The sequence below is a fragment of the Camponotus floridanus genome, unplaced genomic scaffold (assembly GCF_003227725.1).
Source record: "Camponotus floridanus strain SB8 unplaced genomic scaffold, Cflo_v7.5 scaffold54, whole genome shotgun sequence".
NCBI lineage: Eukaryota > Metazoa > Arthropoda > Insecta > Hymenoptera > Formicidae > Camponotus > Camponotus floridanus.
In genome coordinates this window covers 1,177,331-1,202,593 of record NW_020229703.1, presented here as the reverse complement: position 1 = coordinate 1,202,593, position 25,263 = coordinate 1,177,331, and the positions used below count along the sequence as shown (strand labels likewise).

The 25,263-nt window shown below is 31.1% G+C and overlaps 1 protein-coding gene across 3 annotated transcripts in view; it reads right to left on the bottom strand.

The window, feature by feature from the left end:
• LOC105254013 overlaps positions 1–21,606 on the bottom strand; it is a 54,638-nt gene extending 33,032 nt beyond the window's left edge. For all 3 annotated transcript variants that reach the window (XM_025412631.1, XM_011262452.2, XM_025412633.1), the window contains exon 1: positions 21,210–21,606. In XM_025412631.1, the coding sequence (XP_025268416.1) occupies positions 21,210–21,287 (78 nt within the window). In that variant the 5' untranslated portion in view covers positions 21,288–21,606. The remainder of the gene's footprint in view (positions 1–21,209) is intronic.
• Between the last annotated feature and the right edge of the window lie 3,657 nt (positions 21,607–25,263).

Genomic DNA, 25,263 nt, shown 5'->3' with positions numbered 1-25,263 from the left:
TCAACTTTTCCCTGACGTAATCACGATTATTGATTAAGAGTGTATAAATTGAAGAATTTTATATATATTTATAATTTTATGATTTTATGATTAAAAATTATTGTATAATTCTAGCTTTATTTCGATACTTATTATAGTCTCGATATATCGTCGAAATATTGTTCTCTCCAACTGTCTCCGGATGTGGTTCATTTCTCGATGTGATATAGAAATTCCAGACGCCGTTTATTGCGACGCCATATGACGCGTACGTGGATAAAGCTTCATAAGAGTAAATTGCTGATATTTCTCGTTCTGGTCGACTAATTCGATTGTCGGGGGCATCGCGATTCATCGCAATTCGATTTATCCGCTACTCGAGGCATCAATGTATGTTATCGAATAAAGGTGAAAAATAAAACGAATGGCCGCAGTCTCGCTTTATCTCGGCTCGATTTCAGAAAGTTCATATTGTACGTTATTCTTCTTCTGTGCGTCGCTTCTCTAGATACGCAAGCTGCGAGAGAGTAAGTGGAATGAAAACTCTCGCACAGACATTCGTAAAAACGCTTCTTCTAAACCATATCACAAAACGTAGCGTCCTCACGACATTTGCTGCCCTTTCTCCTCGTTATTTTTCTTTTCGTTGAGTTCAACGACATAAATCTTCCTACAACGGGAGATCCATTTCTCTGGCGCCTTCTTCCTTCAGGATATTCAACAAGCTCGCGAGCTAGTTAAGAGGCATTGCATTACAAACTCACAACATTAACTAAACACAGCAGAATTATATTGATACAAGCAAAGAAATTGTAGGAAGATTTTACCAAGCTATGAAAGAGAATATTATAAATATTGTATTGCGCTTTTTATCGAAAAGATCTGCCGGAAATAGCCCACCGTGAATATTGATGGGAATATGTAGAATAAATGAAGAGAATTGAAAAGCATGCATGTAATCAAATAACCATATAGGTTAGCGGTAAAATATGGGTAAATATTACAATTGTACAAGTTATATGTATTTGCACGTTTTGCAATTATTTCACGAGTAAGCTTTGAAATCGTAAAATTGCAGACCTACGTTAATTGATACATGTGAAAAGTTTTTATATATTTTATATATTTTAAATATAAATTTCTTATTTCGAGATAAATTACGACGTAAATGAAAGAAATAATTTCTAGTTAACACACATGAGTCTTTTGGCAAATTGATCACGATCACAGAAGATAATTAAATTTCATTCAATCGAAATACCTTTTATCCGTAACGATTTATCGAATTGTATTCGTTCTCTTAGATCATTTATAACTGTATAGAATTCCGTTTCGTTTGCTCGTTCTCATCTTTTATCGGCCACTTGTGTACTTCACTCGTGTCTCACTCCTATTTTCAACCATACAAAAGGTATACCTTTTATACATATCAACTGATTTTATCGGGGAATGTCTATTCGACCCTTAGGACGCATGCGAGGAAAAACCAAAATCGATATATATATATATATATATATCGATAACAGGATATGTTGCCGCGAACAAGCAATGCTCCGTCGACCAAGTAACGATATCCTGTGTTTCTGTCCGACCGACCGTAATTTCCGGTATATCCTTCTCGTCGTTTCCCTCTCTTTGCTTTGTGTGACGATGTCGGAATATTTATATTTTCACCGTCATGGTGATAAAACGTGACTAGATTTTGTTGCAAGCGTTATTTGCAGTGTCGATCAATCAAAATGATTCAGCAACCATTATTAAGTTCATTTGTCATTTTCAATTTTGTCTTAAAAATTTATATATATTAAAGATTAATATATGAAAAATACTGCTATGCGCATTATTCAAGCTTTCAAAGAGTTTAGCTCCTGGCCTTCGATATTCCATTATTTCTTCGTTAGCTTCACCCTTGTCGATAGATTTTTATAATGGTTTCCCATTATGCGCGCTACAATATCGATACAACTTTATATCGGGGCAATATCGTTTTTAGACTCTCGTATGGCTAGACCGAAGGCACGCACATTTCTTGACACGCGAAGCAATCGAGCAGCATCTTTATGAAAAGACTCGAGATATATCAGCGCGATATTGGCTGAAATCAAGGTTAAAATGAAGCAGAAGTAACATTCAATAAAAAAGTATAGAGGGGATTTAATTTGAAAAATACCTCTGTTCACGATTTTAAATTTTTACACATTTAACGTCAATTAATCGTCCAATTAGAAATGTCGAGTTGAGAACTGAACACGCATGGCAAACACAGGGTGAGATCCTGGTACATTCGCGGCTCTTTGTCTCCGATAACGTCGATACCGCGCATAAACCTAACCGCGGCCGCGAGCCTTTGATATCCAAATCCTGCTGCTTCTAGGCTAATAACGATTTCCGCCTCCGCGGTTATCCACTCTCGTCCTCGACCTCACCGATGCTTGGAACAGCCATCCTGCCCCTCGTCCCCCTTCCTTCTCCTCCTTCACCTGTATACCTCTATTGTAATTTCCGCCACTCTCCGTCTAACCCTCTCGCCCTATTCTCCGTTCGCTTGAACGGCTTCCTCCAAATAACTCACCGCTGTTCGCGCCACGACGGTATCAGAAGGACGATTTCTATCATTGTCGGGGTTTTCTTCTCCCTCGTCTCTGCCCAGCCTCGAACGAATCTCCGGATATCGAATTCTTACGCGCCGGCGCCTGCAGCGGCACAATAATGAATAAAGCATCATCGCATCCAACGATTGCGACTGCTGCAACGATGGCGAGTCTTGAAGAGTGCATTTTTGTGCCGCCAAGTCGTTTCATAAGATATCTTCTCAGTTTATATCCAGAGGCTCGTACGTGTTCATTCGCGCGAGCGATATTGCTCGCGACGGTTTTTCACTTATATTCCCCTCTTTATGCCGTAAAGATGGAAATATACTTTAGCGCATTATTCACGGCGCGTATATCCCGTTATGTTTGCGCGAATAATTCGGACGATCAATTCACAGATACGCATCGCGAAGGGAACAAATTGGTCTTGAGATAAAAAATTTGCAGTCAACAATATCATACGCGAAAGAAATATTAAATATCATTATTTATATATTTTAAAAAATTATACTTTTGATATGCAATTAAATAAGTCGTTACAAAATAAATAATTAGTAAATACATTTTTTCTTTTGTATTAAAAATTTATTAAAATATCAAAAAAGTCCAGCTCTAGCCACGATTTTCTACGTAAAAGTTGAGAGATCAATTGAGATGGTTCTGCGCATATAACAGAATTTTACATAAGATTAATTTTATATAAAACGATAATTAGATATCTATACATGGTACAATGAATGCAGCATGCTAAAACACGATCATATTTTGCTCGATGCTCGCGCTTTCTGAGTGCCCGATTTAGCCACTACACTGATTCTGCAAAGGACAGTGAGATCTCTGAAATTTTCCTGTACCATCTACGGGCTATGCGACGCGTAACAACACTCTTGAAACATTACATTTGAAACAAAATTGCTTGTCTTTGCTTGTTTGTATATTCAGTCAGATATATTCTCTTCTACTATAATTACCTTTGTTTCAACTAATACTATTACGTAACTATTATATTTAGGTCACAATTCCATTTTATAAGCAGCAAAACTTGCATTTATGGGATAATATTAGTGTAAAAAATATGTAAAGAGAGATATATTATAAAAATTGTCGGCTCAAAGAAAAATATTCAAAATAATTTATCGCTTTCCGTACAAATATATATATAAATTGATAGCCAACAATCTTGTACTTTCCGTCACGTGGTTTACCGTACAAGCCTTTCAATCCTATTCGCGGTTCGTGTTGATGGATTGAATTAACTGCAAGCACGCTGTCGTGAAATTATTATTTAACGCACGTAAAACGAGGTCGGTGAGACAAATTCGAACGCACATGTATAAATCACTTTCTATTTATCCGATATATTGCTAATTGCGAAACACAGGAAAAATGGTACTAAAAAAAACAATACGTTCAAACTGAATTTAATTTCATGAACAAAAATTTAACGAGCATTGAAGCTAAAAAAGATTACTTCGGATTATAATACACCACTGCCCGCTTTACATATTCATTAATTTTGCTGACGTCATTAAACAAATCAATATCGACCTATATAAGTAAATAAGATTACATTTTTCCATAATAAAAATTATATTTTTAATTATATTAAAATTAATAATTGAAAATATTAATTTTGATTTCTCCTTTTTCAATACGGTCAATTAATATTTTGTTGTCTATTTTTATTGGCCGATTCGAATCGAAGGATCAAAAGCGATAAAGCTTTTAAGCGAGCGGAAGAAGAATTCGTTAAAAGAGTTATACTTTCTTGTATATAGCAAAGATAACTATGTATACGCAGAATGGCCCTTCCGCCTTGCAACGGGGTCAGTGCTCAGGAGAATGTTAGCGAGAAAAAAAAGAAAATGAAAAAAAAGAAGCCTCGAGAACAGGAAGAAGGGGTTGGGTTTCCTTGCATGGAAATCAGTACTGACCGAAGAGACGGCCAACTTTTCGCCCGATTCCGTTCTCTTCGTTTCCGTTCTCGTCCATTTCCCGTTTGCGCGTACTCCACGTGCCACAGTATTTCCTTTTATCATTTAATTAAACAACCAGTTACACAAAGTATCCGAAGTTCGAATGCGACGACGGAGAAAGCATTCTCGAGAGTTCACCCTGTTCCAGCCGCATCTCCTTTTTGCATTATCTTTGTTCGTTAAACGTAGGCAACGGACTATCTTTCCCTAGATAATGCGCATCGTCGTTGCAATGATATTCATTAAAGCAATTGATGAGTCGTTTAGGAGCAACCGTAAAACGTAATGTTTGTTAATGAAGCACCGCGATCTTTCTCGTGCAATCTAGAAAAAAAAGTTTCCAGAAAAAAATATAGTCTTCTCCTTTGACTATGATTAATTTTAAGTAGATCATACGCAATTATATCTCAACATTAATTTGATCAAATTAACTGGAGTTAAAGACGGATTACTCAAGAGACAGATTAGTTCGTAATTATCCGGTATCACTTTGCTGTCTTTGTCTTATTCCCATGGCAGTTTTGATCTTGTAATTGAAATTTAAAGAGGCAAAAAACATGCGACTAAAACCGAGGAAAGAAAGAATCGATTGTACAAAATTTGTGCGATGTCAGTCGCACTCGTGGCTTGTACAACTTAATGGCCAGAACGCGTACCTTTATTTCATATCTTCAGGCACGGATTCCGTTCGCGCGTTTTTTCGCTGAATAAAACGAGTATGCGAAAAATTAGACGATAAATAATAAATTAATAAAAAGTATGCGCGAATGACGTATTACGTTAAATTATCAAGATGATAGCGTGTAATTTTTACAGCTATAAAAACGTCTACTTACTAAACTCTGAGAATTTAAAATAAAATTACAACTTTCGAGTTTATATATCCTTAGCTAGTTCTTCTTTTAGCTTGAGATAAAATATACACGGTTGTTAGCGACAAGAATTAAAATAACTTGTAAGTTAGCCATTCAGTCAGTTTGAAAAATTTCCTCAAGAGAGAATAAAACTTAGTTTCTGTAAAGTTCTAGTATTCTACTTTTAGAATTTCAAGATATAATTGATAGAGAGCTTCTATTTACAAGAGTTCGAAAATTCCTGCTTACATCAATCGAGATTCTAAAAATATTAAATTTATACAAAGATCAATATTCGATTAGAGAATGCAATTTCGTCTAGGTCCTTCTGGTAACATGAAATTCTACGTGATGTTTCACCTTCGTGGAAACCGTTCTTTTTCATAGAGCCACTCGTAAACTTTACGCCAACCTTCAGAATCACTTTGTAACAGGCGGTCTCGTTATTTTCCCTTCCGTGAGCTTGCAATACAGTTTGCCACGTGCAATAGTAAGACAGAAGACACGAGAGAAAAGACAAATGCGTGAAGGAAAGTCCTTTAAAAAGTTTCCACCACTTCCGCGCGCGTATGTTACCGTGCTCTGCAAATATCAAATGATCACCACTATATTACTTTCATTTGTCGCAATCTCTCTCTATCCGTGATCAATATTATGAACTATTTATCCTCGTCTCGTTCACTTGGATCATCTCTCGCTTCATTAAAAAGACACGATGGGAAAACGCGGCAAAGAGAATTCGGATGGCGGGAAGTGACGAGTGAAGCTTCTCTCGAATGTAAATGCAGCCGTCGATAGTGCGCGACGGAAATCGTGACAAATTAAAAGCGAGTGGAAACTGGTTAACTGAATATTCCTTCCTCATCGCGGGTTAATTCAGAGTGAGACACAGCGAATCGGTGTGAACAAACTTAGTTGACCTGAACTAGCCGTACAACTGCGATGCAACTTTGCTTAAATTGTACTAAATGCGGATGGTCTCCCGGTATACTAAAGCCGGTATACTAATTATTGTTACGTGTAAATTAGAAGCGCATCCTCATGTTAATATGCCATGAATTGTGTACCGTACATTCGCTGTTTTACGCATTTTCAGAGTGCGAAACACGAGATTGTTCGCCAGGGAAACTCGTACACAGAAACCGTAAAATATTTAAAGTCCGTAGTGCAAAAGGCTACATATGAATCCCTTAACTTTGTTTTCTCATAACCTGATTATGTTCGCCACAAATAATTTCACCGCACCCGTGTTCAAGCTCTCACGTAGCTGATAAAGTGTGATAACCCTCGGAAAATGGAGCGCTCCGGCTAGCCATTCTTGCCACTTCCACTATACCTTACGACCGACTATGAATCACCTACTTTTACTTTCGAACAGGTGACTTACGTGATCCATACATATAAGGTGAGAGCGGATTATTTTAATGGGAAATAAATCCACTTCCCGGCAAATTGCGCCCGCGTGTAAAATATTTTAAGGTAAAAAATCATCGATCTTATCATATATATAATGACGCGCTATTAAAATTAAAATTAATGAGAGATATTATAATTATCCTTTATTATTTTATGTGCAGTGAAATGAGAGCGTAAATGTCAAGTCTTCCAAGAAAAGATCAATTGACTGTTTTATACTTTGAGATCACTTCGTTCGATGCACGAATATCGATAGTGCAATTATGGAAATCATTCCATATATACACATATGTACGCAAATATATGCTCGTTTTAGCTGGAATTTTAACGGCAATGTATCGCATCGCATCGTAGAATAAGATAGCAGGTTGATAAAAGCGACATATGAATGCGATTATCGATTTTGTCCTGTATAATTCATACAATTATTACATGTAATCCATATGCAAGCAACCCATGTGATTATGAGCGAGCTATTGGCAAAATTGCAATTTGCAATTTGCAAGCCCGATTTCACAAGTATACAAATAAATCTTTATATCAAGAGTCGAGGAAATGCGTTTCATTTTATTTGCATCAAAGCATCTTTTTCACATTTATTTTCAAACATTTATTTTCGCCATAAAACACAAAAATATGTATTCTTGTACTTTCAAATATATAATATTTACTTTCACAAATATATAATATTTGAAAGTACAAGAAATATATAATATTTGAAAGTACAAGAAGTTTGAGAAGCAATAGTTGCTTAGTTTCAAGAAATTTGTTGAATACTATTTCACTTACATACATAAGTTTCTTCTTACTTATCGCGAGTATCGGTAAACAATATTAATTAGCCTTGCTTTTTATATTTTAACCTTCTCTATATTATAACCTTCTATATTATAACCTCTCTCTTCTCGCAACTATCACGTCAACCGTTCGGAAAAATAATTTTATCAAATGGAAAGAATCAAGAGACTCACTAAAATCAGAGCATATGCGATACAATGGGAAATAATAATTTATCCGCGTGAGGACGTGAATCAATTCTCGCAAGAATGGCTGCATTTAGCAGAGAAAAATTGAATAGCAGCCGCGTAACAATCGAACCTGATTCAGTGGAAATCTAGAGGTATATATCAATCACATCCAATTGCCACTCAACTGCTGTTTCTGCTGAATGCGCCCAATGTGACATATCAGTCCTGTTGCCCCATTCATTTAATCTGGAAATGGATCGTATAACTTGCCCATGTAAACGTAAAATTTCATGAGCACATGTGCGACGTATCGCACTATTGTGCGATATATGTTTAATAATCACGAATTTATTTAATCAGCAAAAAGTAAAAATTCATGAATATTGAAATTTTTCAAGACGTAAATATAAGATCCTTCTACACGTTTTATATGTGTTGTATGCGAAAAAAGAGCGATTAAGTATTCTATTTTATGTAAGAAGAGAAATATTTCGCAGATGGTAAAGTTAGATGCTTCCCTGTATACATGTTCTCTATGTATATGTTCTCATGTAAATACCTAATGCCGTGGTATGCGGCTTGCTCACTTCCGTTAACGATTTCCCCTTTCGTCCCTCCTGTGGAGCCGAAGCATCTCAAACTACATCCTTCAGCGTCTCGGTATCTATAGGAAAGAGCTCGTTAGTACCGCTCGCCATGGAAAGTCTTTGTATCGCACGTAAGCTACGAGTCGATGCTCCGTAGCCTAGAAATTTCGGAATTTCGTGATCCGAGGCGGCACAGCCTGCATATTTCATTGCAACTGTGAATGCACAATGTATCGATAAAATATGGACATGCTGAACGTCGTACGAGGGAGAATTGGAAAGCGCTATCTCAAAATAAAGGAAGACAGTAAGAAGACAAGATACGAATTTAAAACGCTTACCTTGAACTGCAGGATTAAGCGTTTTGTTACGTTATTAAAATTTAATTATTTATATAATTTTATGATATTCTTTAGTTGACTTTAATTCGATTTTTTAAATTAAATAACGTTTTACAAATGATAAGTCAACTAGATGTGCAAACGTACCGTTTCGATTCTTCGGTAAATGCATAAATGCCCGAAATATATCCACCATGTAAGACGCAGTGGCGTGTGCGAGCGTTCAAAGATTCGTCGGTGCTAATTAAGATTAATGAGTTGTCCGAGAAATCAAGACCGAGTTTTCGCGCGGTAATTAGCAGTCTACTTCACCTTTCTATATAAGACGGCTGGCCCGAGAGCTATAGATATAGCCGAGTGTCGCGAAAGTTTCTCTCCCTCTTATCCTCATTCCCGACGCATCATCTTAAGACGAAGCGTTTATTATGAAAAGAGTCTTTTCTTCATTTTCATCATAGCATTTTTAATCATAACATCTTGTTTTATTATATTTTGTTTTATATCTATATAATTCCTAATATATAATATTTTAAATTATAATATATAAATTTAATATATAAATTATATGAATATAATATATAAATTATATAATATTTTAAATTATTTTAAATTATTTTAAATTATTTCAATATTATTTATATTAAAAATTTATGCAAATATGATAACAGGTTATATTTGATAGAATATAAGGGGATGAAATAGAAACTTCTTTCACGAGCAGTTATCTATTTTGTAGAGGCAATTTTGGAACTCAAAGTACGTTATGCAAAATTTGCGTACATTTAATTTTCCAAATCGAGCGTTATATTACTCATTTTCTTTTCCCTTTGTTTACAAATCGTATATCTGGTTGCAAATAATAATCCTTTTACAGTGGAGAAAAGTATAAATTAGTCGATCGATAAAATACGTCGTCCCGGTCTATGAAACTTTCAACCGTGTGACTCGCATGTCGCATGCATCCACCCAGGTAATTAGTTTACTGTCCCGTACTGCGTGCGAAGAGTTTCTATATAAACACAGTTTAAATATAATTTAACAACTAACGAGACTCTAAGCGAGACTAGTATAATACTGTATAATGCCAATCATTATGGCGCATTCGCGTCGTATACAACACGCGTCACAATGAAACAATTAATCTTTCTTCCTGTCCCTCTCTCTTTCTCTCCAAAATGTACCGTTTTCCCTATGACGATCAACTGCAACGTTTGATAACAATGTTCACAAACAATTGGGACGGTATAAGGGTCGTTAATGAAACACGACGCGCGAGATCCGCTATTAGATAAGCTCGCATTAGTGACAATGAAACGATTAAACTATCCATGGTGAACCGTTTATCATACTATATAATCTTCGCTTATGACACAGAAAATTGTGTGATGTTATTTTCCGCTACATCGTCTGTAAATGTCAATGTTTGTTAAACCCCTCTTATCTGTATTGTAATTCTTGATTGTACTTTAGACCTCTTCATATAATAATTCAAATACAACTTTTCATTTCAAAATTAATGGAAACTAGAGAGAGAGAAAGAGAGAAAGCAAAAATGTAACATTTATCAAAATTTTATATAAAATTTAAATTTATTCACCTCTATTGTTAAGCATAAATTGCAGAAAATATCTTGCATTATGACCGAATGCAATTTATTAATTAATATTCAATAATAATGTTAAAAAACAAATGCAATGTAATTCATTAATCATAAATTGAAGTTCATTATCAACTGCACCAACAAAGATATTAATTAGGTTATTATTAAGGTTATTATTAAGATTGATCAAAAGCTTATAAAGATACTTCGATTTATTTTTTTGAATGCTATGTGAATGCAACTTATATAGCAATTATCACTTATTAATATCTCGTAGAGTTTATGAGCAGTTAAGTATTACTAGAATTAATATTCCTTTTGAGAGGGAGAGATAATTTTACATCTATTTATAACACAATAAAAAAGTTTTATCGCAATATCATCAAATTTCATTATTAAACAAATATTATTATATAATTAATATAATCAATATATCAATTTCAAAAATAACAATACAATTTTTCTTACTTGTCAATAATATGCTGCAAATGACGTATTTGTTAATGACAATTCAAATAGTTGATTGAAATATTTTCTCGAAACATATATGTGTGTGTGTGTGTGTGTGTGTGTGTGTGTGTGTGTGTGTGTGTGTGTGTGTGTGTTTTGAATATATTAATATTAAAAGCGCGTATTTTCTCGAAGAATTTCGATGCACATAATTCTTGAATTAAAACTTAAAAAACAAATCACGCGAAACCACCGAATTCTGATAACAATTGCTTTACACGTACGTAGCACATGTCCAGAACACGTCTGGAAAATAAAATACGAAAAAATTTAAACTACGTCGGATAAAACTGATTTGACTGAAAATGCAAACGTACGATATATGTATTTTGAAAAAATCTCCGATATTCTTTTGCGAAATATTATCTTCGTCAAATATTAGTTCGTTTAAATATAATTATGAACGATGCAAAATCGTTTTTAACTTATATCGTAATAAAAGCATTTCATGATAGTTTTATCGAAACTTGCAACTACCGACAATCGATTATCTTATTAAACAATAAATCTAATAAACGAAGATTGCACTCCGATTACAGAACACACGATATAGAATGAAGTTGAAAGCTCTCTTCCTGAAACCTGAGAAAGTAGTTTGCTCCAACATCTAACTTCTCTTTCGCTCGCGAATTACACAGTCGTATATTAATTTTGCGGCGGTGATTCTCAATTTTCACTTAGTCCAATTCTATTTCCAACTAAGATTACTCATGCTATCAAGAGGTCGAACGGATTTCCAACTCGATGCGATGCAACGAAGGGCACAGGAATGAAAGGAGATAACTCGAGAAGAATGGCTTCCGATACAGAAATAATCAGCTAGAGCTAATGAGAGAGAGAGAGAGAGAGAGAGAGAGAGAGAGAGAGAGGGAGAGAGAGAGAGAGAGATAAAAATCTTTCACAAAAGTTAAATTGACTTATCGAAAGAATCACGACGTTGAAATTTAATTTTACGCAAAGTGCTACTGACAGATGACAATTTAATTTCTCTTCATATTTTTGCTCAAGTTAATTTTTTACTGAACAGCACATTTTTTGCTGAAGAACGTAATTATGGATAATGATTGCGTTTCGTTCAATTTTATTTGGGAGTTATGTTTCTGCAAATAATTTTGCATATTATTTTCCCGAGTTAAAATTACTCGTACATTCGAGATCGCGCGCAATTACAATTATATTTAGCTTCGGGCTATCACGGAATGAAATATTGCCGATGAAGACAATAATAAAAATAATATAAATATAATGTATCGCATATATTATCTGCACTGCTACGGATTACGTTGTCAAATTAGATTTGGATACGTCGAAATATCGTGAAATTTTATCATTTACGCGAACAAAAATGAAGTTATTTATAATTAAATATATTTTCACATTGCATTTTAACACTGATTAAGAGGATTTACTGTTTAATTCTTTGCAATTTTATTATTTCATTGTCATATAAATAGATTTTAAAAATTAATATGTTTGTGAGAAATAACATACATAATATAGTATTTTAATATTTAACTATGCATTAACAACTCAAATATGACTATTATTTTTCTATTTTTCAAGGTAATATTATAACTCTTGATAAATAATGAAAATGCATTCGAGATTAATTATACCCGTGCGTACGAGCAAAAAAAAAAATTTCAATTTTAAATCAAACTAGAACACATTACAACGCGCGCGCTATGCGCATTTAATCCTTCTGCTATATATAATGTAATATGAGAAAGAAATATATATTGTATATATATATATATATATACATATATGTATTATAAATAAATATATATTCTCTAAAAATATAATATTAAAAAAAAATTGGAATACACACATATATATATGAAGCACAAACTAATGAACGCGCGCTACGTGTTAATCTCTCTTTCTCTCTTTTTCTCATATAAGATAAAATAATAAAATTAAAAAAAATTATGCATATAGATGGATAATATACCTCTGCGAGAAAAAGTTAGTAGATAAGGTTTTCATTATTACGAGATCAGAATCTATAATGAGAACGTGGCATAATATAAATCAGAATGCATGATATGCACGTTCACATCAAAATAAATTTAAAAACTCGAAGAAAAGTTTCGGTTTTAATAGAGGAAACATTATTATATAAATCAATCTCATTATATATATATATTTAATATCACATTTTTAATATTATATCTAACGATTACAAAATGGAACTGCATGATAATGCATTTTCCATTTTCAAGAATGCATTTAATTTATTATTATTTCTATGCCTTGGCACGAAATAATAATAAACGCTAAAGCAATTTTATTATATAGATTACAATAATGCGTTACGATTGAAAAAATAATAATAATTGGAAATAATCGAGAAAATAATTTTCGATTATATAAATTGTAAATGAACGGAAATAGCTTGTCAGCGCAAATTGTACATAGATTACTTTCTGTTATTTGCACGCGAATTGCATTACCGTTAAATTCGAGTTAATTGTGGTAACGAACATAAAACAGCTCCAAGAGATATTACGATTATGTCATATCCGATTTAATTTGAACGATATCACTTGCTTGCTATCAATTTACAATAAAATTAAAGATGTAATTAAATTTCAATGATAATTAATACGCGCGTTATTTACTGGAGATATTGAAAAACAGTAACAATTCGATAATAAATAAGAAGGCGGATAAAATAATTATTTTATTTGTAATACAAATATTTAAATAAAAATATAGACATGTTTTTCTTAAAAGCGAATTAAAAAATTAATTATAAACTTTTAACTATATCTTATTATGCGTATAAATTAATAATGAATATTATTTTTAAAAAATGTAATAAGATAAAGCGATGATTTAAATATTCCTACAAATCTAGCTACTGACATTTTATATTTTACATTTGAGAGAATTACAGAGATGTCAGTCTTTTTTAAGTAATTATATTTATTTAAAAAATCAGGAATCTTATATTATAAATTAATTCGCTTATTATAATTCGCTCGCTGTGTTTCAGAATGATTAATATCAAATTGTAACAATGTTTCTCGCGATGAAAATTTGTCACTTCGATATCGGCTTGCGATATCGAAATAGACATACAATCCGAGAGAATGGCTGATGGCAGGCGATACGTACACGAATCACACCGAGAGATCACGCTCGAGCGTGATCCTAGAAAATGTCGAATGCGTCGCGATATTGAAGCGTTATTCGCGCGCGCTCGCACGCGATTTTCTCCTAGGAATGTATTTTTCCACATTTACACGATATATACATGTACGAGTATGTGCAGTAACATGCTCTTGGTGTGAGTATAATGTAGTTCGAGAATGAGGAGACCATGAAGAACGCGATGATGGGCGATAAAGCACAACCCCCTCGGGCACTGGGATTGCTTATCATAGTCGTCATCGATCGTTCATCTATGTTCACGACGAGATAAAACTTCAGGATCGCAGAAGGGGAATAGAGCATTCGTTGGAGAAAAATATAAAAATATCGTCACCGCAAATAAACAAAGTATATAGTCGATATTCCGGCTCGAGAATTGATATTTCGTGTGACAGCTGCGTTTTAACTTAATATTCAATCCTTAACTGGAAATATTCAATTTTATTTTCATAAATAGATATCTTAATCTTTTTAGAGCTGAGTAGTTAGCTTTATATTTTTAGAAATAAAAAGGAATGAAACTGTCAATTTCATTTTGTTGGCTTTTTCTTTTTTACTTTTTTATATTTTTTAAACATAAAAAGCATCGAATTTATATTAAATTCTATTTCAGTAAAATGCGACAGAGCGCGAAAAATGTCTTCTAAATGAGTTATAATATATAGCACATATACCTTTGTTTCCCAAAATACAGAATATACACGACGCTTTTCATATCGAAGCACTCGAAACAAACTATATTTCAACAACTGAAATAACCATATTTTTCTTGTTGCATTTCGGTAGCAGTGTAATGCTGTTTCTTATATTTGTCTACAGCGTGGTATTTTTCTTTAAAATCTTTTACATATAAAAATATCTTTTAATTTCGAGAGCTTAAGCAAATGTTTTAATCTGTCGTACAAATGACAGAAAGACAAATGCTTTTGACAAAAGTTAAGTAAAGTTAAGCAAATATAGTTAAAAAATTACAAACAAAAAAGCATTATTTTCAATCTTAAACAGAGGCATTGCTTTCAGTATACCCTATGTTTCGTAATAATGTTTTAATTAAACAATTCTCGCTTCAAATTTTTAAACTTTATAAATAAACATCGCAAATATACTATTTGTATATGTGAAATGTTACATTTTATATATATTACTTATTAGACAGAAGTAATGTTATATTTTTTTAATATTGCACTTTACTAAACAGTTTTAAGCAGAGTAATCGGGCATTTGATGCATTCCAATCCTATTTTAATCGATTTTGTTTACATTTTGTATCATGGCAACGAATATTTAATTCATATCAGCAAGGCAAAATTATTGATATGAAACGGGATCATAATTATATATATATACATATATATATTTTAGCAGAAATATTAAATATTCTATATGCGTGTACAATCTATCCTTTTCTCTTTTTCTCTCACTGAACAACATACGGAATTTTTTTATTTGCTGGAAAACGAGCGAATAAAAAGATTCCATACATCGAATTTTCAATGAAATCACCGAACCTTTTTATGAAAATTTACATAAAATAGTCACGTCAACAAAATATATGAAATATCCGAAATGTCCGAATCCGATAAAACCAGCAAAGAGCCAAATGCGTTAAGTGGCTTTCGCAGTATCGAAACGCTTAGCCAAAGCATATATTTTTTCAATCATTTCCATTTGTTTTTTGCTGTAAGCGATTTCGATATTCCAGACGCCCAGGTTTCATGCTCAAGCAATGCAATGACATAAACGCGAAAAGTTGTCTTCATATTTGTAAAATTTTATTTTATTGGATCATTTTTAATGAGGAATTTCTTTTACGACTGAAGTAACGCGTTTTCCATGTCGAATTGATGCGCTTTAAATTATTATAACGCGTTTTTACATATCACGTTGCGCACAGGTAAGTTGCAATTAACATTTTCGCTTCTGAATTATAAAACGCCCTAGCGAGCCCTCCCCCTTTTCCCGAATAAAAATGCTGAATAATTTTCCGTCCGCTGCAGTCCCTGACTAAGCATAATTCTCATAGCATAACGTATGTACACGCGCAGAGAAATGCTGTTGCCCAGTCATTTCTTATGTGAAACTTTTCCACGATTTTCGTCGAAATTACCATTCCTACATTAACACGTTTTTTTTCCCACAATAATCCCGGATTCGCCTTTTAGGGTCGACGTAATATAATTTCCGTGATATAAACGCAAGTCAACGGATTACAAGTTTCAGCACTTTGCAGAAGCTAACGTTTACTTTATGTCTATTCTCTAAAAACAGTAGCGATTATTTGAGAATATACTGTAGAATGTTTTACTGAAATGAAAAATATGTCGCGATGATAAAATAAACGATGTTACTTTTCTCAATAAGAGAGCTTACGCATTATATCTCTGTGATATTTCTGCGAGAAGCAATTCGTGTAATCATCTAAGAGAAATCTTTTATCTTTCCTTCGCGCGCGTGTGCGTCTGTCGATAATTTTACTTCAATAAAAATAAAATTTCTTTCGATCGATTTAATCTCGTTAAACTAATTTTCCAAGGAGAGACCGTTCACGTCTATTACCCTTATTCTGAGATTAATTAAAAAGAGATAATGGGACTAATGTCGCATAATTTTCTTTCGATGATGCGCATCAATCTATATCACATCTTGCATTATAATTAAATAGACGTCGATATACGAAATAACGTGAACAATAAAGAAAGAAGTAGTAATAATTTGGAAATATTTTCAGTTATTCTTTCTCATGTTTTGATTTACTCCAAAAATGTAAGAGCTATTTGTTATACCAATTAACGCATTATTTTTAAACAGTATATTATTTTAACGGTATATTTATTTGAAAAATGATCGACAATCAATTGCAGAATTATATAAATGCAACATATGTATTGATCGAATTTAGCGGTCCACCTGCTTTAATAATGTATCCACTTAATTTGGTTTGCAACATTTTAAAAATAAATATCTCATGTACATTGCAGTCTTTATCGATTTATTCGTGTGGAACGAAATATCGAGATAGGGGAGGAGATCGCTGCTATCTCTTTTTCTTTCTTTTTTTCCAAACTACTTACGCCGGCAGCACAAAGATTGGCTTTTCATCGGCAACCTATGTGCCGTGTGCTCTATAAAAGACATAACGAAATTGAAAGTGGCAAGTTTGCTGATAACCAGAATGAAAAGGCGCGAAATGGTGGGAAAAGTTTCTCTCGATCATTTCTTTTTTTTAACACACTCTACGAATTTATAATTCAAGCAATATATATTAAATAATAACGTATAAATAATATAAATAATAAATTTATAAATAATAAATTTTCTTTGAAAATTCGTGAATTTTATTTATATGTATTTTTTATCGCGGTTAACTATAACAAATATAGATAATCGAATATTATTCCGCATAAATCGACGTTATATAATTGTTTCAATTACAAAAAATTTATTATTACTTTATACGTTTTTAATGGGATCGTTTTTAATGCTATCACAGGTTTTCGAAGGGAAACCTGTGCTAAAAGCTAAGAGGAGAAGTAGGAAAACACTGCAGAAGAATTATCATTAATGCTCTCTGCCCGATACACCTGGTCGTTTCCCGTCGCCGCAACACATTCGCGACATAATCGATCGCATCTCCGCGAGCGATTAATTATATCGCCATTAATAATACACAGTGTGCGATGCCGCCGGCAACTGCATTGCAGCGTCACAATAATAGCTGCCCTGACAGAACCAAAATCCTCTCTTTCTTTCTCTCACTCTTTCTTTTTTGTTATAACATTTTTTATAATGATGCTTTTAAAATAATTTGTTTTGATAATTAAAATACTCTCTAACATATTTAACATGATCTTAAATTATTGACTAATAAGAAATTACAATAAAAATATAGGTAAATTAAAATATTCAATAGAATGATTTCTCGCATTAAATAGAGAGTCTAATATCTTTTAAAGACATTTTTTAAAAGGAAATAAAAAATGTTACATTGACAAAAATATAAAATAAGCCATAAAGACATTTATTATAGATATTGCCGATTCCTAAATAATTTCTATTATTACATGTGCATGTGATATTTGATCAATTTTCTGAAACGATTAAAAAATTCAATTACAAACTTTTCATCCGTAAAATTCCTTTTAAGCACCACTGTACGGAATGTCGATATTTCAAATTAATTGAAAGCATTTTCCGGTTAACACCTATGGAGCTATCCTGGACTATCGTGTCGACAACCCGCCAATTTATCCGTCCTCTTCGAAAGGGCACGACTTTGTTCGTGCTTAAGTCGGGTTACACTGATGAATATCGGGTTCGGATAGTTATTAATCTAAACGAAAGGCGACGTCGCTATAACAGTCGATATCGATGTTAGATATCGATTTAATCCACCAACACGACTAAAGTGTCGATTAGATTACTATGCCAAATATTTCCTATCGACAATCGACACTTCGTCTTTCGATCGATTACACCGCGTAATAGCTACAAATTAGTTTAATGAGATGAATTTATCTCACATTTTTAAAGTATCCGCGCGATCTTTAATCTTATATATAAAACAGAATCTTAATTTCTTTTTTATTTGCAAAAAACACAACCTATGCTTATGTTACCGAAAAAAAATAAAACGTTACGTTACTACATAATTATTTTAATCGTTCTACATTTCGTAAATTATTTGAGTTCTGCGAAAGAAATATTTAAGATATATATTTTGAGTTCTGCGGAAGAAATATTTAAGATATATATTTCAATTACAATACGTTAAGCTTACCCCTGCATATACACTTAATTAAAGTGAAATTAACGCGAAATTAACATTCTCCCGTAATTTATATCGTAATTGAATACAGTAACATTACACGTTCCAGCCTCCACTTAAGCCCTTCGCATTATCATACTAATATCGCCGCCGGTACCAACGTCAGTTATCAACTTGTAGTTATATTTACTAAGAGTCCCTATATCAGATGCCTGTAAGGCACAACTGAATTATGCACACGGCAATACGTTAATGTCCTCGGCACAGAAAATTCGTCTACAAAATGGATTAAATTTTCTACGATAATAACGTATAAAATTAATATATTTATATGCGCTTATTATTACATATTTTAATGATATATGTGTACATCATAACCCAATTACCAATTTAATTCAGAACACGATGCGTTAAGCGCCATCGACTTCCTATTTAAGCTATTTCTCGTTGAGATGAAAATACTCTTGTCTATATTGTTATGCACTCCCGATCGGAAATATATATATATATCACTTTAAATTTATTAAATTTTATGCTTGAATTTTACGTTAAGCTATGAGGATTCCACGCACAATTAACATGCTATTATTAAGTTATCGCCGGATCATTACGCGAGAAACGCGACACATCCGTTATTATATTAATTATTGCAGGAAATATAATGCATCGTATAATAGAATCCCTGATTCTCTATTTTCGCTCTATTTCCTGATTAGTAAAAATTTAATATCATATATAATATCTGTCGCGATCGAATCGCAAAATAATATTTATATAATTAGCAATAGTTCAAACCGAATAGAGACCAATCGAAACAAAAGTCGAATTAAATTTATAGATTTAAATATTAATCTTTAATTGATTTTTAAAAAAAATTTAAAAAAAACGATAGAAATAACTCTCTTTTAAAGATAATGGAAATTTTACATATTATATATCATAACTATATATATATAAACTTATATATGATAACATCTCTTCTCACAAGCAAACGTAAACGTTCAAAATTCTTATTTAATTTATTTTTTCGATCGTTAAACGAATGGGAAATACATAAATTAGTATGTTTGTGGACTCAATTAACTCAATAAATTCAATTTGTTTACGTAAAAGGTTCCTTAAAAGGTAGAAATATAACTTTATTTAATTACGCAATAATTTTCTTGAATGAGAAAGCTATTTGAAAAATATGGTTTTAAGTATATATGAAAAAACTCTACCCTTTTTAAAATTAATGATTGAAGACATAAAGAGAAGCATATAAAATATAATTATAATTAGATGTAAATATAATTATAATTAAATATTTAGAAATATTTCGTGATAGTCAATAATTGTATTTTTTATCGTATACATATGAAATTGTTTGGCATGAAGGCTAAACGAATTTTTCATGTCACATTTGATTGGTCGCTGACCAGGTACAGCAAATAAATTGGTAGATTCGCGAATCACAGTTCACATAGAATAAAGAGGTTCTCATGGGATATTCCTAGGAGGGTTGGTTCGTGGAGGCAATACGCGTGCAGTGAAGCGGGCAGGATTTCGAAAAGAAAGGTAGATATATCCCCGTAAATTCCAACATTTTTACCGTCTATCCGTACACGCATTTTCGACGTTCGATTCATCTGGTATCGTACCTTTTTCCTGCGACCAATGATATTCTCTATTTTTAAATTCAATCCGTTTCGATGCATTGTGCAGCGATAAAAAACGCAGATTTTGTCAGACAAAATACATGTAAATTTTGTGCCCATAATATTATTTATAATATTGAATAAGTGATGTTTGAATCTAATATCGAATTAATGTACCAAAGAAATGTAAAAATATACTTTATTGAAGTTTAAAGTATTATTAAAGAGGAGAAAACATTTTAAATTCACTCCGAGATACTAAATGGATTTGTGCAGAAATGGTTATATGTATATATAAACGATAAAAATACGATAAGATACTTAAAGTTTTTTATGAAATAAAAATAAATTAATTCTCCGGTACGATGCGGAACAGCGGAATTATAATATAATATTCAGTAAATGTAATTAAATATAAATAAACTCAATTTATAAACAAAAAAGTAGTAATAAAAAGTAGTAATAAAACAAATAAATAAGAAATTTAGAAAAATTATTGCATGCAATTAAATTCTTTTTTAAATATATGCTTTTATGGAATACTGAACAAAAATATATTTTTTATTTTAATCATTATTAATTTTAAATAATATTAATATATATATATATATATATATATATATTCCACGTATATTTATTTATATTTATGTATATTAATATCATTTAATATTTTATATAATTTAAAATAAAGTTTACACATACAATACATATAGAATATTTTAATATTTCACATTGATCAAATAAATTATTATTAAAGATAAAAGCAAATAATTAATTTCACAAATAATTTAATATAATAAAATAAAATAGGTTATAAATTACTCACGATTGCTTCGCCATCGCACGATGCATCCAATGGGTCGTTATTTTCATTTCCCTTGTTCATTTTTTCCTGCTCCTTCATAACACTTGATATTCATTTGACTCACTTGATATTCATTTACGAAAAAAGTAATCACGCACTAATCAGTACACGATCATATAACAATTTACGTGACGTATAACACTCGCGACGTTACACCACGCCATTTTACTACACGACAATAATGTAATAAATCTCAAAAGCTATGACTCACTCGATATTAATTGAGGTCAAAATAACGCGCCACTCACTGCATGAATAAAAATCGTACAAATTAATAATCACTAATTGCAAAAATTATAAACAACAATCGCGTTTTGAAGAACGTCAAACGACACCGAACGACGCACGATCTGTTCGACTCGAGTCTTTCCGCGAGAATGTCAAGGTTCGAACGCGTGACGCGCATAAACATAATACACGATTGTACACGCACCATATAACACGTCGTTTAAGAAAAAACCAGTATATTGAAACAGTTTTACTCATTCAATTAACCAGTTTTTGTATCAGTAATTGGAAAAATTGTTTCAATATACTGATTATTTATTTTAAAAGTTTATTTAAAAGTTTATTTAAAAGTTTATTGTTGTCGCGATATTAATAATGCGGAATAAATGGAATACATTTGTAAGTTACAATTTCATTATTAATAAATAGTTGATTTGACCATTGCTCTTTCCATTATTTGAAATATTCGATTATTCGATTGGAGGATAATTTCGAAGCACGTATTTCGCGTGATGCGTTCATTTAATTAAGCAATTAAGAATCGATGTGTGTGACAGGAATCAAAATTATAAATTATCATTTTGTTGCAATCTTTACCGATTTTCCAATAATTATTCTTTTATTAATATTTAGAATTAAAAATATTTCGTCCGATGCTTTATCGCATAATTATTTGACGATCTAAATATAATTCGATCGAAAACACGCAGTAAAACGATCGAATGATCAAATCGAATAATTAACATAACGGAAAACCTTGTGATATATATTAATCGTTTAATAAATCTGTGTGCAATAATTAATATGTGTGTACGTGTGTGTGTGACTTTAAAAATATCTTGTATATAAATTCAATTCTCGTATACATACGTCATAGTACGCGTAAAATATTTCGGCAGAGAGTTATCAATAACACGACGTTCGGCCTTGATGACGTAGCGCGCTATTGTTTATATAGGCGAGGACCTTGTCTCATTCGCACGGCGACATTCCAGTGGTAAAGTAGTGATACAGATAACTTCATATTATACTTCGTATTATTGAATTCTTTTCCTAAAAGTGCGATCGCGATTAGTATCGAAATATAATTCGCTACGACTATTACAATTAACAATTAATTAACTCTTAATAAATAACATGAAAATGGTATCGCGATGATAAATCCATCGAAACGCGATCCTTCATTGTTGTAAATAAAAATTGAAACGAAAGGCAAAAATTACAAATACATAGACGATTTGTATCATTTACACACCGACATTCCAACGGTAAAGTGATACAAAACGCTTCATATTATTGAATTCTTTTTCTAAACGCGATCGCGATTAGTATTGAGGTATAATTCGATACGATTATTACAATTAACGATTAATTACTTTAATATGTCAATTTTATTGGGCATATATTATACATCAATAAATAGAAATCGAGTGATGCATGATTTTGCTTCATTTAAGTGTCGAGCAAATTATATTTTTTGTGTTTTTCTCTTACAATATAAAAAAATATTTCGTCTTATTATTTTGCAATCGGAAGTGTCGTGCAAAGTGTCTCGCAATCGTTTCTATATGTGACTAAATATAATTAATTGTTTGTTCGCGAGTGAATATGAGTGCTATAAGGAAACAGCAAAAGATGAAGAAAGGAGAACATGGAAAAGTATCGGACAGTCAGAGAACAATAAGAGAGTCTGAAGCAGCAGAGAAATATGCGGTGAGTAATTTATAAAAATTACTTATTATTTATATATACTATTTCTAAAATAGATATATTGCTTATTATTTTTTCATTTTCTTGATAATATATATAATTCATTCTAAAAATCACATAATATAATGCATGTATAAAATATCCCATTTTTTATTTTAACATATTTAAAGTATAATAAAGTATCTATAATAGTTTTTTATAATATTATTAATTAATACTTTTATGGTAGAAATATTTTATAAAATATTTTATAAAATATTTTTAAAATAATATAATTATTTAAATATTTCATATATAAAAATTAATATACCTTCTTTATTAATTATATTTTTCAAAAATTCATGATAAAAAAACTTTTTTGCTAGTTTTACATTTAAAGTATTAATATATCAGAGATAAATATCTCTTTTAAAGATTAAAAAATTGATTGCGCATAATAATTAATTTTACAAAATCAATTATTTTGAGTTTTATTAAAAATAGATCTATAAGAATATTAATTGTGATTATACTTGTATTTATTTTTTGACGTATTTAAAAATAGATACGATTTAAAAATAGAAGTGTGAGGCAAGAATTAAAATTGTAAATTATTGTTTTATTATGATCTTTATAAGAATAATTATTTCTTTAACAATACTTAAAGATTAAATATATTTTATTTGATTCGTTTTATTTCATTTAACTTTTTAACAATCTAAATACAATTCAAATTGAGAACGCGTGTTAAAATAAACGAATGATAAAGTCATATAGTTAAAGTTTTATAACATATATTATAATCGTTTAATAAATAATTAATTTATATTTTCAAATACTCGTATAATTTAATTTATTCCACGCATATATACATGTAAGTCGTAGTACGTAAAATATTTCGGCAACGAACTATCAATAACATAAAATTCGATCTTGCTGGCATTAAATACCGCGCTATTATTGACACCGTATGACGTATTATAAACTTATTTGCAATACTCGAGCAATAAAGTAGTAGTGCGAAATACTTCATATTGTCGAATTCTTTTTCTAACGTGATCGCGACTAGAATTAAAATCTAATTTGTTATGATTATTACAATTAATGATTATTAATAACTGTTGATAAATGATATAAAATTGAATTGTGACACTAAATCTTATCAAAATGGGATTATTCATTATCGCAATTAAAAATCGAAAGAGATCAGGAATAAAAATTATAAATTATCGTTTCATAATCCTTCGATTATAGTAAATCGAATAAAAATTATTTTTTTAATAATCTCTTAGAGACAAAATTATATATCTTGTCTAATACTTTAAATTTTTCTAAACTGCAAGCATAAATTAATTATTAATTAAATAATTGCTATATCATATTTTAATCTTTCGATTTTATTAAGATACGATTCATATTAGTATACATATAGTATATCAACAATAATGATAGTATTGTAGCGAGTGGCTTATGATATTGACCTCGTAAACATCAAATGATCATTTTCTGGGTTGCTCTTACACAACGTAATAAAGCCTATATTTAATGACATTTCATAATTAGTAGTGTCGTATAATGTGTCTTGAATGTATTGTATTTAATTATAATTAATTGTGTTTTCGCGAGTGAGTTGCCACGAGCAAACAGCAAAGGATGAACAAGAAAAGAAAAGATTTAGAAAAGCATCGAGCACCGTACGGAGCAACAAGAGATGTGTGAATAATTTATAAATTATTCATTATTTATAATTCATTATTATTCATTATTTATATATTATTTTCAAAATAGACACGTTATTCGTTTTTTTTTTCATTTCTTCATAATGATTGATTCTATATTATCGTATACTATAATGTATAATACATACATATATATTTTGCGTTTTATTTTAAAATATTTAAAAAAGATATATTTATATGATAAAATATTTGTGTATTAATTAAAATATATGTATATATATATTTGAATATTTAAAAAAAATATTTTACAATGTAATTATTTAGATATCTTATATATGAAAATTAGAATTTTTATTGTCTTCATGTTTTTAAAAGTTTCTTTATAAAAAATTTCTATAATTATGCAATTTGTAATATTA